Source organism: Mesoplodon densirostris, chromosome 2, assembly GCF_025265405.1.
Source record: "Mesoplodon densirostris isolate mMesDen1 chromosome 2, mMesDen1 primary haplotype, whole genome shotgun sequence".
NCBI classification, from domain to species: domain Eukaryota; kingdom Metazoa; phylum Chordata; class Mammalia; order Artiodactyla; family Ziphiidae; genus Mesoplodon; species Mesoplodon densirostris.
The window spans coordinates 56,035,851-56,050,789 of record NC_082662.1 but is presented as its reverse complement, the minus strand read 5'-3'; the positions used below and the strand labels follow the sequence as shown (position 1 = coordinate 56,050,789).

At 35.4% G+C, this 14,939-nt stretch overlaps 1 protein-coding gene across 3 annotated transcripts in view; it reads right to left on the bottom strand.

Moving 5' to 3' along the window:
* Nucleotides 1-14,939, bottom strand: part of EFCAB7 (EF-hand calcium binding domain 7) — a 49,964-nt gene that overhangs the window by 2,142 nt on the left and 32,883 nt on the right. For all 3 annotated transcript variants that reach the window (XM_060084317.1, XM_060084298.1, XM_060084307.1), the window contains exon 12: nucleotides 1,298-1,507. In XM_060084317.1, the coding sequence (XP_059940300.1) occupies nucleotides 1,298-1,507 (210 nt within the window). The remainder of the gene's footprint in view (nucleotides 1-1,297; nucleotides 1,508-14,939) is intronic.

Genomic DNA, 14,939 nt, shown 5'->3' with positions numbered 1-14,939 from the left:
AGTCTAAACTCTTCTATCTTGTTTTCAAGATAACATATATAATCTGGACCCATTCAACCTATGTTATTTACCTTTCAAATACTTCTCCAAATAAAGCTCTCTGTTTCTGCAAAGGAGATATTCTCACTTTTTCATCTATAGTTCACATTAACTCTTACTCATATTTCTCCTTATACTGTTTCTCCTGCTTCTAAAGGCTGCCTCTCTGTGTATCTAAATTCTAGTTATCCTTCAAATCCTATACACATGTTTAAATCCCAATCAGTTCCCATCCCCCTAATCACAAACCCTTCCCCAACTTCTATAGTTCAAACTAACATCAAGTACAAGAGACACAAATACAGTTGAATTCCTATTGCACATACAAACAGTACTATGTAATTTAACATTTAACTGTTGTTTCGAGAGTATTAATTTTGCCTTTACAACTAGCCCATAAACTCCTTGACAGCAGAAACCATGTTATACTTTCTAGTGGCCCCTATGGTGACTATGAGAGTTACATAATATATATTCACATTGACTCAATACTCAGCCAAATCTTAAGCACTTTAAAAAATTTATGACAGGCATAAAAATAATGTAAATTTCACCCTGGAACTAAAAGAAATAAGCCAACAGTTCTAAAAACCTAGCCATCTTGAGTAAGATTTTATAAAAATTTATAATTTCTAGAAAACTCAGTATATCTGACTTTAAGAATTTATGTGTGTATTCTCTTGACCTGCAATATCGACAGTAGCGGAGAAGATGGCCAAAGCCAGAAATAATTGGCTTGATAAAAACAGGTCCTGGACAGTAGAATATATTTAATCAGATAAAATGATGATAATCTGTAGGATTTCTGATACTGCAAAGTTTGTATAAAACAGTTGGGCTAAATTCTTTACTTTGTTTATATTTCTTTAAAACATGATGTCCATTGTTTAAAATAGCTATGTATGTGTGAAGACTTTTAGTAACAAACTAAATATTGATTATGCTCAGATTATGCTCTATCTTAATAGATCTCTATTTAATTTTCATAATATTTTAATAGAAAAACAATTGTCTCATAAAGAAACACAAAAAATAAATATCTAATGAATAAAGTAAATATTATATACCTTAAAAAATATAAAAATTATCATGCCCAGTTTGAGTTATAAACTCAAAAAGAAAAAAGAATAAATTGACTATTATAGATATTATTAATGTAATGGGGTATTTAATTACTATGCAAGAATAGGGTGAGAAAGAAGATGGAACATAGTAGCAAACATTGCTGTTATGAGGAGAACCACCTTATAACTGATACCTTGTTTTCAATAACTGATGTTATCCAAGTGTCACACTTATAAGTATGTACAATTATATTTTCATAGCCATCCATTGATTTGGCATCGCCTTTGTTAAGAACAAATTTACAAATGGCCTTCTCAAGTTGCCCACTGCATGCCTCCATATGGACAGTTTTAATTCTTGGCTTGCATTTGTCTGCATAGATATCGATGACAAATGGGCATGCCTGAAATGAAAAATAAATCAAACCTTGTTTTAGCCTTTTGATAGAATTTAAATTATTTATTATTAATATGTATATCATATGACTTAAGAACATACTTTCTAGCTTGTCCTTCTGATACACATTTATGAGGAAAATTTTAGTACTATGAATTGATTAATAAAAAAGCATGAAATTCTGATTTTTTGGCTGCACATTAACTGATAATGTTCATAGAAAAGGAAAGAAACCTCCTTTACGCCAACCCCTCCATTTGCTCTAAAGCTAACTCATGTCATGTTAGTTACTTAATTTCCTTTCCTAACTACAGAAAGACTACAGAAAGAATTCATCAACAGGCTCTAAAGAAATTACGTGAAACTCAATACACGAATATACAGCACCAAAAATAACTAAGTGTAGAAAAATTAATTCACACAGTTTATAGTTAGTGTAAAAGCACCTTTAAAAATCTGAGATCTAAAGAGATTTTCTGCACTTGGAAATAGATTTTTCTAATGTCTACTCTTTAGTCTCTACCATAGCCTACAAGATACTGCACACGTTAGCCTCTCTATACAGCCCAGTCTCCTGCCTTGCAGGAGATGTTCCAGTTACTCTGCTTTTTCATATCCTAGAACAAATAAAGCTCTTTCCTGTGTCAGGGATTTCGTATGTAGTATTCTCCCTGCTTAGAAGATTCATACCTTTTCACATATATATCTCATCCTCCTCTTTCAGGTTTAAGCTTAAGTGTCACTTCTGCAGAGACAGAGGCTCTGGTCCCCCAATCTCCTTCACTCCCCCACTGTTCTCTACTTTGGCTACTGGCTTGTTCCCTTCAAAACACTTTTGAAATGATTTTATTAATTTTGCATTTAATTAGTCATCCTCCTTCATGGAATGTCCATGAGGGCAGAATTTTTGACTATTTTATTCATCACTGTACCTCTTTATTACAAGCTTACTTTATGTAGGCATTAAAGTGTGTTTATTGAGTAAATGAATGAATTCACACACATTGATGATCAACTTTTTATTATGGGGACAAAAGATAAAAGTCTGAACTTAGTAGAATAATATACATTTTAATTTTTTTTAAAAAAGTTTTAAAATATTTAATGACTCCAACCTTTGGCAATAATAAAGTCACCTTTTTAAGAGATAGTAGTCTGAAAAATCATTGGAAAAGAAAGCAGAAGATATGAGTTTGTAATTGGGTTTTGCCATTTACTAGCTTCGTGATCTGGGGAAGTCAGTTCACTTCTATGAGGCTCAGTTTCTTCATTGAGAAGGTGGGGATAAACAGTATATATCCTGCCAAGAGTTGCTAGAAATACCTAATAGGTAATATGTGTCAAAATATTTCACAATATAGAATTCTAAAAAAAATTGTAATAATTATGATTATGGCATTTTAAAGGTTTAATTTATTTTTTCAGTACTGAATAGATTCTGGTATTATTCTACCATTTTTCAAGTCTTGCTTATTTGTTTTATTTGACCAAAGAGTATCAATATTACATTCAGATATCACTGACCGTAAACATCTTAAAGTCTTTGTTAAAGACGTATTCCCTAAAATTTTTAAATAAAATCTTATCTACTCTAAAAATGGTGCCCTTTAACCGTATTACTTTTTTCTGTTCATGGACTTGATCTTTTATTTACTTATCTTTTTTATCCTACTAAGTTAATATAGGAAGCATACAATAAGGAAGAAAACAATTCATTGTAAATTGGTAATTGTAAAAATATTAACAATATATAATAAGGAAGACAGGGAAGACTGTAATAAAAAAACCTAGATTAAGGCATGCTACTAAAATTTTGCACAAAATGTGGCTCTTAGCTACCTGTTAGCCAACATAAAAGTGAAAGAGAGTGTATTACATAGCTCCCAATATCTAAAAAAAGAAGGAACTTTTCCCCAGTTCTGAATCCAAAAGGAATTTATACCATGAAATTCTTTTTTAAAAAAGAAGAGAAGGGGGCTTCCCTGGTGGCACAGTGGTTGAGAGTCCACCTGCTGATGCAGGGGACACGGGTTCGTGCCCCGGTCCAGGAGGATCCCACATGCCGCGGAGCAGCTGGGCCCGTGAGCCATGGCTGCTGAGCCTGCGCGTCCGGAGCCTGTGCTCCACAACGGGAGAGGCCACAACAGTGAGAGGCCCGCGTACCACAAAAAAACAAAAAAACAAACAAACAAAAAGAAGAGAAGGAAAAAAAGGAAAAAAACTAGGCATACGTTTTGCTTATCAACGTCCAATAAAGAACAAATTATTGTTATGGTGACATAGGGGCAATGCTCTTGCAGAAGGAACAATAAAGAAGTTATGCTGCTCTTTGAAAGAGGATCTGCCTTTATAAGTTGATAGAGCGAGTGGATAACCTATAATTTTAAAACTGAATTAGGGGGTTTAATAAGAAAAAATAAAGTAAAAGTGACTGGCTGTGCCTGATTGTAGAGGAAAATAATAAGACAAACTGAGAGTATATAGTAACTTATAGAATGCTTAAAATAAACTTTGGTTTACTAAAACCATTCAATTAATGAGATTTCAAACAAACCTAAGCCCTTTCCTAAATCCTAACCTGTAACTGATACTTCGGTTGGTCTTTGTGACACAATACCTACTAATTTAATAGGTGGGATCAAAATATAGCTCATTTAGACGTTAGATTACTTACATAATATATGACTCAAGAAATTGCCAAAAAAAACGGTTCCTGAATCCTTATGGGCAAAAGACTCTACAGACATATTCAAACCAATTAGAACACAGCTCATAAGATTTTAAATGGATTCTTCCTAAATTATCATAAAACTCTTTTTTTTTTACAGACATGAAAATGTTAGGTCATGCTCTAGGTATATTAACTCAGTAACATAGCACACATCAAAGAACTATTGCCTATCAAAGCCAATACCTTAATTGAAGAGGCTCATTGTCTCAGAGTACTTACAGGTATCAGTCAAAACTAAATGAGTCCAAATACCTTCAGATTTTGTATGAATTCTTTAAATAAAATGTTATCACATGTGTATATCCCTATCATTAATGGAAGCATTCAATATTTCTATACCAATTAATTAATTATGAATTATTACTTTCTCCCTGTATTACCATCTGCTGATTTAATACTTTCAATCCAACAACTCTATAACCCTTACTGAATGAGGAGAATCTCCTCATTATGATTCTGTAAATCAAGAAGTATCCATGCCCAGAAAAAAATTTTGGATGCTTCAATACCAAATCCTGACTTAATATTGTTTGTTGATGGGGTTATATTAAAAAAATAAAAAGGACAATACCAGGCTTGACATATAATAAGTAGCCTAGTCTCTTTTGTAAAATCTATTTCCTTACCATGAAATAGCTTAGCTCAAATGATTAAATTATGGCTCTCTCTAAGGCATATCAAATCACTAGAAGAAGAGAGTAAAATACATATAAGCTAACAGCTAGTATGCTTTTAGAATAATTGACTTTTAAAAAATGTTATAGGAAAAAAACAAGGTTTTTTTTGCGCTTTCTCAAGTACTCTTTAAAAATGAAAAACAAATACATTGTTTGATACCTAAAATAATTGCTATCATAAAGGAAGAGACAGTAAGAGAAGTTCTATAGAAGCTAATATCTGTACTATAGATACCACAGAAATACTTTAGAAGTACTATACAAATACTTTTAACAGACCATTATATTAAACAGACTACTCTGACTAAAGTCCTTATGTAAAAGCATTATAAGAATAATAAAATAAAATCCATGGAAAAGTTCAAGGATTCCATTGTAGATATACAAATTTTGGCCTCCCAAATTCTGAAAAGAAACAATGGGTACAATCAGGTTATAAGAACCACAAGGATTAAGATCTGACAAAACCAAAATAGCCACCTGGCCTACAAAAATAAAGGATAAAATCCTCTGTGAAACAATTCATTCCAACAGGGACAAACTGGCTATAATATCAAACACTAAGGAAAAAACCTTCCGAGGATGATGAAGGATAAAGTCGGTCCATGCTTTATTTGTAACTAAATTAACCTAAAAAAATTGAGGGACATGAACTGAGACTATGCTCTAAAAGACTCTGGGCATGTCCAAATTGAATTTATACAGTTGCCTCTCCTGCCGTGGTTTCTGAATATGTTGTACTAATAATAGCACATTTCTTTTCAGAATGGATCAAAATATTTCCCTGTTGAAAGGTCACAACCATGACTGCCTAGGACATTCCAAATTACTGATCCCATGACAAGGGACACATTTAACTGGAACAATTATTCATAAATTTGGATTATGTAAGGCTTTGCTTTGCTCCTTACTCAAAAACATTTTTGTCTTTATCATTCCCAAATCTCTGGGAAAACGATAAGGGCCTTAACAGAATTAGAAAGATACATCCTTTAAAGATCCTAAAGTGAGGTTTTCCAGAGAACCTCCAGAAGCCAGCAGTACACAGAATTAACTGCTAACCCAGAAACCTTTCAATAAGCACATGACCATATGAAGTAAGAAGCTTCCTCTCGAGACCAATGGAGCAAGATTCTTCTATAGGTTACAGTCTTCTTTGAACACTCTTGTTTATACATAGCTTTCCTCTTTACTGATTTAAGGGTATATATGTCTGACTTAGCCTATCATGTTCTCCTTATTAGTAATACTGACTTTCCTAAGTCTAGGCTTTAAGGAAAATATGTTTGAACTATGAGAAATAAAAATGCAATATTTAATATTAGTCACAGCACCAAGAAACAATATACCTACAATCCCACAAAGGATGATTACATGACATGTGCAGCTTCTATGTGGAAATCAGACTATTTAATGCCAACCCAGAACGAAGGTAAGTTATTCTGTACAGCTATTAGTTAGGTCATTCCAAGGGCATGACTCTCCAATACCCTCAGTGGGTTATATTTCCTGACATACACCCCAAAAGAATAAAACTCTTTCTGCAAAAGACTCCTGAAGATAGTAAGCCAATTCACAGCAGTTATGCCACTCCACATGATCACCAAAACATTGCTCCTTCATTTTGGTTGACACAGTAATTAATATAGCCTAAGCCCTGGGGGCACAACAAGCCAGTTCTGTTAAATTCTTTAACACAAACAGGTATAGATAATAAAAAAGCCTCAACTTTCTTTTGAACAATCAGGGAGGAGTCTGCACTAATGCTAATACTTCAGGTTGTACCTGGATTAACACTAGAAGTAAAACTAACTAAAACTACAAAAGGCTATAAAAAATAGACTTAAGGAGTCCTTGGGACTTTTCTTGGCCAAGTCTGGAAACTCTGGGGTCATGATTATGGAGTGCCCTTCAGTCCTTTCTTATAATACTTCTAGTTGTACTTGTCTCAGAGTTTAACTGTTGTCCAGAATCTTAAAATGCTTCAGTAACTTAAAAAGTTACTTTCCCAACAGATGACTTAAAGGCAAAAACAGGATGAAATCATGATACATGCACAAACTGAAAATTAGATCTCCACAGAGGAAACCTCTTCAAAGAGAATCAACATCAGTGGTTGAGTGAATCTTTGATGGTTTTTTCTGCAGCCTTAGCTGGATGAAAATCAAAAGGAAAGACTGGGAATAAAAAAGTGTCCAAAAACTTATGAAAAAACTGATTATTCTGTCGTGATGGTAATGAGCAGTCATCAGAACCTGTTTTTTTCTTTAATATATATTTAATTTTTATAAGTAAAATAGTTAATTTACAATGTTGTGCTAGTTTCTGGTGTACAGCAAAGTGATTCAGTTATATATGTATGTATATATATAAACACACAGATATGTACATATATATTATATACATATATATATTTTCATATTCTTTTCCATTATAGTTTATTACAAGATATTGAATAGAATTCTTTGTTCTATACAGTAGGACCTTGCTGTTTATCTATTTTATTTTTTTTAATTTTATTTATTTTTTTATCTATTTTATATGCAGTGGTTTATCTATTTTATATATATAGTAGTTTGCTAATCCCAAACTCCTAATAAATAAAAGGGGGTTATCCCTACCCCCTTTCCCCTTTGGTAACCATAAGTTTTTGTTCTATGTCTGTGAGTCTGTTTCTGTTTTGTAAATAAGTTCATTTGCATCATATTTTAGATTCCACATATAAGTGATATCATATAATATTTGTCTTTCTCTGTCTGACTTACTACACTTACTATGATAATCTATATGTCCATCCACGTTGCTGCAAATGGCATTATTTCATTCTTTTTTATGGCCGAGTAGTATTCCATTGTGTGTGTGTGTGTGTGTGTGTGTGTGTGTGTGTATTCCATTGTGTGTATCTATGTATATACCACATCTTCTTCATTCATTCCTCTGTTGATGGATTTTTAGGTTTGCTTCCATGTCTTGGCTATTATAAATAGCACTGTTATGAACACTGGGGTGCATGTATCTTTTTGAATTAGAGTTTTCTCTGGATATGTGCCCAGGAGCAGGATTGCTAGATCACATGGTAACTCTATTTTTAGTTTTTTAAGGAACCTCCACACTGTTCTCCATAGTGTAAGCACCAATTTACATTCCCACCAACAGTGTAGGAGGGTCCCTTTTCTCCACACGCTCTCCAGCGTTTATTATTTGTAGACTTTCTGATGATGGCCATTCTGACCAGTGTGAGGTGGTACCTCATTGTAGTTTTGATTTGAATTTCTCTAATAAGTGATGTGGAGCATCTTTTCATGTGTGTGTTGGCCATCTTCTTTGGAGAAATGTCTATTTAGGTCTCCTGGCTGTTTTTTGATTGCATTGCTTTTTTTTTTTTTTTTGATATTGAGCTATGTGAGCTGTTTGATATTTTGGAGATTAATCCCCTGTTGGTCACATCATTTGCAAATGTTTTATCCCAGTCCATAGGCTGCCTTTTCACTTTGTTTATGGCTTCCTTTGCTGTGCAAAGCTTTTAAGTTTAATTATGTCCCATTTATTAATTTTTGCTTTTGTCTCCATTACTCTAAGAGACTAATCAAAAAAATATTGCTTCAATTTATGTCAAAGACTGTTCTGCCTATGTTTTCCTCTAGGAGTTTTATGGTGTCATGTCTTATATTTAAGTCTTTAAGCCATTTGAGTTTATTTTTGTGTATGGTGTGAGGGAGTGTTCTAACTTCACTGATTTACATGCAGCTGTCCAGCTTTCCCAACACCACTTGCTGAAGAGACTGTCTTTTCTCCATTGTATATTCTTGTCTCCTTTGTCAAAGATTAATAGTCTGTAGGTGTGTTTGTTTATTTCTGGGCTTTCTATTCTGTTCCATTGATCCATATGTCTGTTTCTGTGCCAACACCATACTCTTTTGATTACTGTAGCCTTGTAGTATTGTCAGAAGTCTGGGAGGATTATGCTTCCAGCTTTGTTTTTTCCTCAGGATTGCTTTGGCAATTTTAGTTCTTTGTGATTCCATATAAATTTTAGGGTTATTTGTTTTATTTCTGTGAAAAATGTCATGAAAGGGATCTCATTAAGTCTACAGATTGTTTTGGGAAGTATGGCCATTTAAACAATATTAATTCTTCCAATCCAAGAGCATGGAATATCTTTCCATTTCTTTGAATCATCTTCAGTTTCCTTTACCAATGTTTTACAGTTCTCAGCATATAAGTCTTTTACCTCCTTGGTCAGGTTCATTTCTAGGTATTGAATTTTTTGATGTGATTTTAAAAGGGATTTTTTTTCACTTTCCTTTCTTATATTTCATTGTCAGTGTAAAGAAATGCAACAGATTTCTGTATGTTAATCTTGTATCCTGATACCTTGCTGAATTTGTTTATCAGTTCTAGTAGTTTTTGCGTGGAGTCTTTAGGATTTTCTAAATATAGTATCATGTCATCTGCATATAATGACAATTTTACCTCTTCCCTTCCAATTTGGGTACCTTTTATTTCATTTTCTTGTCTGATTGCTGTGGCTAGGACTTCCAATACTATGCTGAAGAGATGTGGTGAGAGTGGGCATCCTTGTCTTGTTCCAGATTTTAGTGGGAAGGCTTTCAGCTTTTATCATTGAATATTATGTTGGCTGTGGGTTTGTCATAAATAGCTTTTATAATGTTGAGATATGTTCCCTCTAACCACATTTTGGTAAGAATTTTTATCATGAATGGATGTTGAATTTTATCATCTATTTTAATGATCATGTGCTTTGTCTTTGCTTTTGTTGATGTGGTGTACCACATTGATTGATTTGCGTACGTTAAGCCATCCCTGTCACCCTGGGATGAATACATTTGATCACAGTGTATGATCTTTTTTATGTGTTGTTAGAATTTTTGCCTCTATAGTCATCAAAGATATTGGCCTATAATTTTCTTTCTTGGTAGTGTCTGGTTTTGGTATCAGGGTGATGGTGGCTTCATAGAATGACTTTGGGAGTGTCCCCTCCTCTTCAAGTTTTTGGAAGAGTTTGAGAAGGTTTGGTATAAGTTCTTCTTTGAATGTTTGGTAGAATTCCCCAGTGAAGCCATTGATTCTAGACTTTCATTTGCAGGGAGTTTTTTTTTTTTTTTTTTTTTTTAATAGATTCTATTTCTCTTCTAGTGATTGGTCTGTTCAAATTACTTATTTCTTTTTGATTCAGTTTTGGTGGGCTTTATGCTTCTAAAAACTTGTCCATTTCTTCTTGGTTGTCCAATTTGTTGGCAAGTAATTGTTCATAGTATACTCATGGTTTTTTGTATTTCTGCAGTATCAGCTGTTATTTCTCCTTTTTCATTTTTTTTTTTTTTTTTTGCGGTATGCGGGCCTCTCACTGTTGTGGCCTCCCCCGTTGCGGAGCACAGGCTCCGGACGCGCAGGCTCCGGACGCGCAGGCTCAGCGGCCATGGCTCACGGGCCCAGCCGCTCCGCGGCATATGGGATCCTCCCAGACCGGGGCACGAACCCGTATCCCCTGCATCGGCAGGCGGACTCTCAACCACTTGCGCCACCAGGGAGGCCCTTCATTTCTTATTTTATTTGGGTCCTCTCTCTTTTCTTCTTGGTTAGCCTGGCCAGAGGTTTGTTGATTTTGCTTACCCTTGCAAAAAGCCAGCTCTTCGTTTTATTGATTTTTCCTAATGTGTTTTATCTCTATTTTATTTATTTACTCTCTGATCTTTATTATTTCCTTCCTTGTGCTGACCTTAATTTTTGTTTGTTTTTCTTTTTCTAAGAAGGTGGTAGGTGGTAGGTTAAGTTGTTTATTTAATTCATTGTTGACCCATTGGTTTTTTGATAGCATGTTGTTTAGTCTCCATGTAATCATTTTTTTCTCATTTCTCTTTCTGTGGTTGATTTCCAGTTTCATGCCATTGTGGTCAGAATAGATGCTTGAAATAATTTCTGGCCTCTTAAATTTGTTGAGGCTTATTTTGTGTCCTAGTATGCGGTCTATCCTAAAGAATGTTCCATGTGCACTTGAAAAGAATGTGTATTCTGTTTTTTGGATGTAATGTCCTGAAAACAGCAATTAAGTCTAACTGGTCTATTATATCATTTAGGATCTCTGTTGCCTTATTGATTTTCTGTCTGGATGATCTGTCCATTGATGTCAGTGGGGTGTTAAAGTCTCCTACAATTATTGTATCCCCATCAATTTCTCTCTTTATGTCTGTTTGTATTTGTTTTATGTATTTAGGTGCTCCTATATTGGGTGCATATATGTTAATGGGTGTTATGTCCTCTTCTTGTATTGATCCTTTTATCATTATATAGTGTCCTTCTTTACCTTTCTTTATGGCCTTTATTTTACAGTCTATTTTGTTTGAGTATTGCTATCTATCCCTGCTTTCTTGTCATTTCAGTTTGCATGAAATATCTTTTTCCATCCTCTCACTTTCAATCTGTGTGTGTACTTCACCCTAAAGTGGGTCTCTTGTAGGCAGCATATTGTAGCCTCTTGTTTTATTAACCAACCTGCCACTCTATGTCTTTTGACTGGTGCATTTAGTCCATTGATATTTAGGGTAATTATTGATAGATATGCATTTACTGCCATTTTAAACCTTGTTTTCCAGTAGATTTTCAATTTCTTCTTTGTTCCTTTCTTTCTCTTTTTGTTTTTCCTTTGGTGGTTTGATGGTTTTCTTTTATGTTATGCTTGAGTTCTTTTGTTTTTGTTTTTTGTGAATCTATTATATGTTTTTTGATTTGTGGTTACCCTGTTTTTCAAGTATGTTAACCCATTAGTATATCTACTTGCTTTAGACTGGTAGTCATATAGGCTCAAACACATTCTTAAAAAAAAACCCCTACATTTTCTTACTCCTCTCCACCATATTTTATTTTGATGTCCTCTTTTACATCTTCATGTTTATGCTTTTGCTGTTCATTGTAGTTATCACTGCTTTCACAAAGAAATTGTTTTTCTGTGTAATGCCTGATTTGACTGTGATTTTCTCTTTCCTATAGATTCTTGTTTCTTTTCTATTTAGAGAAGACCATTCAATATTTCTTTTAGGATAGGTTTAGTATTGCTGTATTCTTTTAGTTTTTGCTTATCTGAAAAATTCATTATCTCTCCTTCTATTCTAAATGATAATTTTTCTGGGTAGAGTATCCTAGGTTGCAGGTTTTTCCCTTTCAGGACTTGGAATATGTCTTGCCACTCCCTTCTGGCCTGCAATGTTTCTGTAGAGAAATCAGCCTTATGGGGCTTCCCTTGTAACTAACTCTTTGTTTTTATCTTACTGTCTTTAGAATCTGCTCTTTATCTTTGATGTTTGCCATTTTAATTATATAATATGTCTTGATATAGTTCTGTTTGGGTTCATCCTGTTTGGGACCCTCTGTGCTTCCTGTACCTGGATATGTTTCTTTCTTTAGGTTTGGGAAATTTTCAGCCAAAATTTCCTCAAATACATTTTCAATCTCTTTTTCTCTTTCCTTTTCTCCTGGGATCCCTATTATGCATAGATTGGCTTGCTTTATATTATCCTATAGGTCTCATATATTGCTTTCTTTTCTTTTTTTTTTTTTTGCTGTTTATCTTTCTGTCTGCTGTTCTGATTGGGTGATTTCCATTCTTCTATCTTCCAGATAACTTATTCGTTCTTCTTAGAACGAATTACTTAGTTTTACTAAGTAATTTTCATTGGGAGTAATTAGCTGTGGTGTGGGGTAGGTGGGGTTGAAGTACCTCTGCTGGGAGAGCCACTGAGTATTCCTCTGTGGGAGCTGTCCACAAGGTAGTGTGCTCTGGTGTCGTGTGTCACCTGTTGTGTGCTCACAAAGTACACTGTTGTTGGCACTGCCCTCCGCCCCACCTCAGCCATGGGATTGCAGGCAATCAACCCGGATGTCCCTCAGGCACTGTGTTCATAGGCACCAGGACCCACAGTAGTCACATATAGTCGTGCCTCTGAACCCACTGTGGGGACTAGGGAATCAGCGCAGACCCTGGCCCTGCCTTCGCGTGTGCGTGCCTGCAAAGCCCACAGCTGCTAACTCCAGACCTGCCCCAGCCATGGGAGCACCAGTAATCCGCACAGATGTCCCACAGGTGCTGAGCTTACAAAGGTGATGGCAGCATACATCCACCAAAGTTGCAAAGCCTCTGGACAAGGCTCAGATTTCAGCCCGGCTTCTGAAGTTGAACAGCCCCTGGGGATTGGCTCAGATTTCAGCTCTGCCTCTGCACGTGGGCAACTGCAGCTTGGTGCTCCCAGAGTTCATGGAGGTGGAGCTGTGCCTGCTGTGAGGTCACTGGAGAATGAGGCTGCTAGTGTGGGGCCCTGCCCCTCCCTTTGCATGCATTAACAATAGGGTTTCTATGGTGGACCTAGGCTTCATCCCATGCACACCCCCATTTGTGGCCCAGGCCACACTCCAGCCCCTTTGGGCTGTCTCCATGCAGCCAACCCCAGTCCCCTTCCCAGGTCTGTCCACTGAAGCCCGAGTTTCAGCACCCAGTCACTGTGCACACCAACAGATGCGCATCTCAGGCTGGAGTGTTCAGCAAGGTGGCCAGGACCATCTGTGCTGGTCTCTTTCTGCTCTGCCTGTTGCAAGCCTATTGCTGCACTCTCCTCTGAGCCTCTGAATCTCCCTTTCTGTCCCGGCTTATCTCCCAGCTGGTGAAGGGGGTTCCCAGGGTGAGGGAACCTTTTCTCTTTCACAGCTCCCTCCCGGGGGTACAGGTCCCATCCTGATTCCTTTTTTGTTTTTTTCTTTCATCCTACCCAGTTATGTGGTGATCTTTCTTGTAGTTTTGGTTGTATGAGATCTGCCAGTATCCAGTAGGTATTCTGTGAGAATTGTCCCACATGTAAATGTATTTTTGATGTATTTGTGGGAGGAGGTGAGATCCACATCCTTCTATTCTGCCATCTTGATCTCTCTCCCCAGAAACTTGTTTTAAAACTGTTCAGTTGATCTGCAACAACTCACTTCAATAAACACACTTTTGTAAGTCAGCCAGTGTTGGCTCCTCACTTTTGAAAGTCAAGCAATCACAGACAGACTCATGTAAATAAATATACCACTGAGTGCCAACCAGTCAACAGTCTCACCTGAGTAACCATGCTTCCCCAAAACACTTTATAAATAAGATGAACATTCTGCTTTGCATAGAGAAACTACACCTGACCAGATAGCTCTCCCTTGTAGTAAGCAATCAATTCATTTTTGTCTTTTTATTTCAGCTACTGAGTGGTGGTCTCATCATCCTTTGACATTTTCACTGTATAAATTTTTTTCTTTTTTTACCTTTGGAACATTCAATGATATGAATATATTACCTAGTCAATAAAAAATAAAATTTAAATAAAAAGATCTTTGTCTCAGAAATCCTTCTTGCCTATGACTTCAGAAGTCAATGATACCAGAAAATGTTATAAAATGTCTTAATTTGCTCTTAACTAATTCCTTTGTTAAGTGAAAGCATGTGTAGCAGACACAATATTATTCACAGATTAGATGCTGATTTTGCACCATGCTTAAAAATGTGAGATTCACTAAATGTTAGGTTAAAGTAGGATGTAAAAAGTTACTGGAACTATTCACCTCTTATTAATAAAAATGGCAAAAAAATTATAGAGAACTTCTCAGAAAACAAATTTATGAGGAATGTTAAATGATGTCAAAACTAGGAACTAAACCAAAGACTCAATACACCCAAAACTTAAAATTTGTTGGTGGTAGTGTTACCCTCTGAGGTTGATTTATTTATAGAAAGGACAGATACTATTTTTAATTTATAAACAAATGTATTGTTACCTAATTGTGTGGTCTAAAACTATTAAATCCTTTATTCTAAACTTTATTAAAGGACACAAAAATATAAAATTTAAGAAATAGGCCTAATTTTTATTATTCCTCTGGTTTATTGTCTTATTCAACTTTTATACCATATCATGTTAATAAATAATAATAATGATAGCTAATACATACACAGTGCTTTCTATGAGCCAAGTGCTGTTCCAAGTGTTTTACAA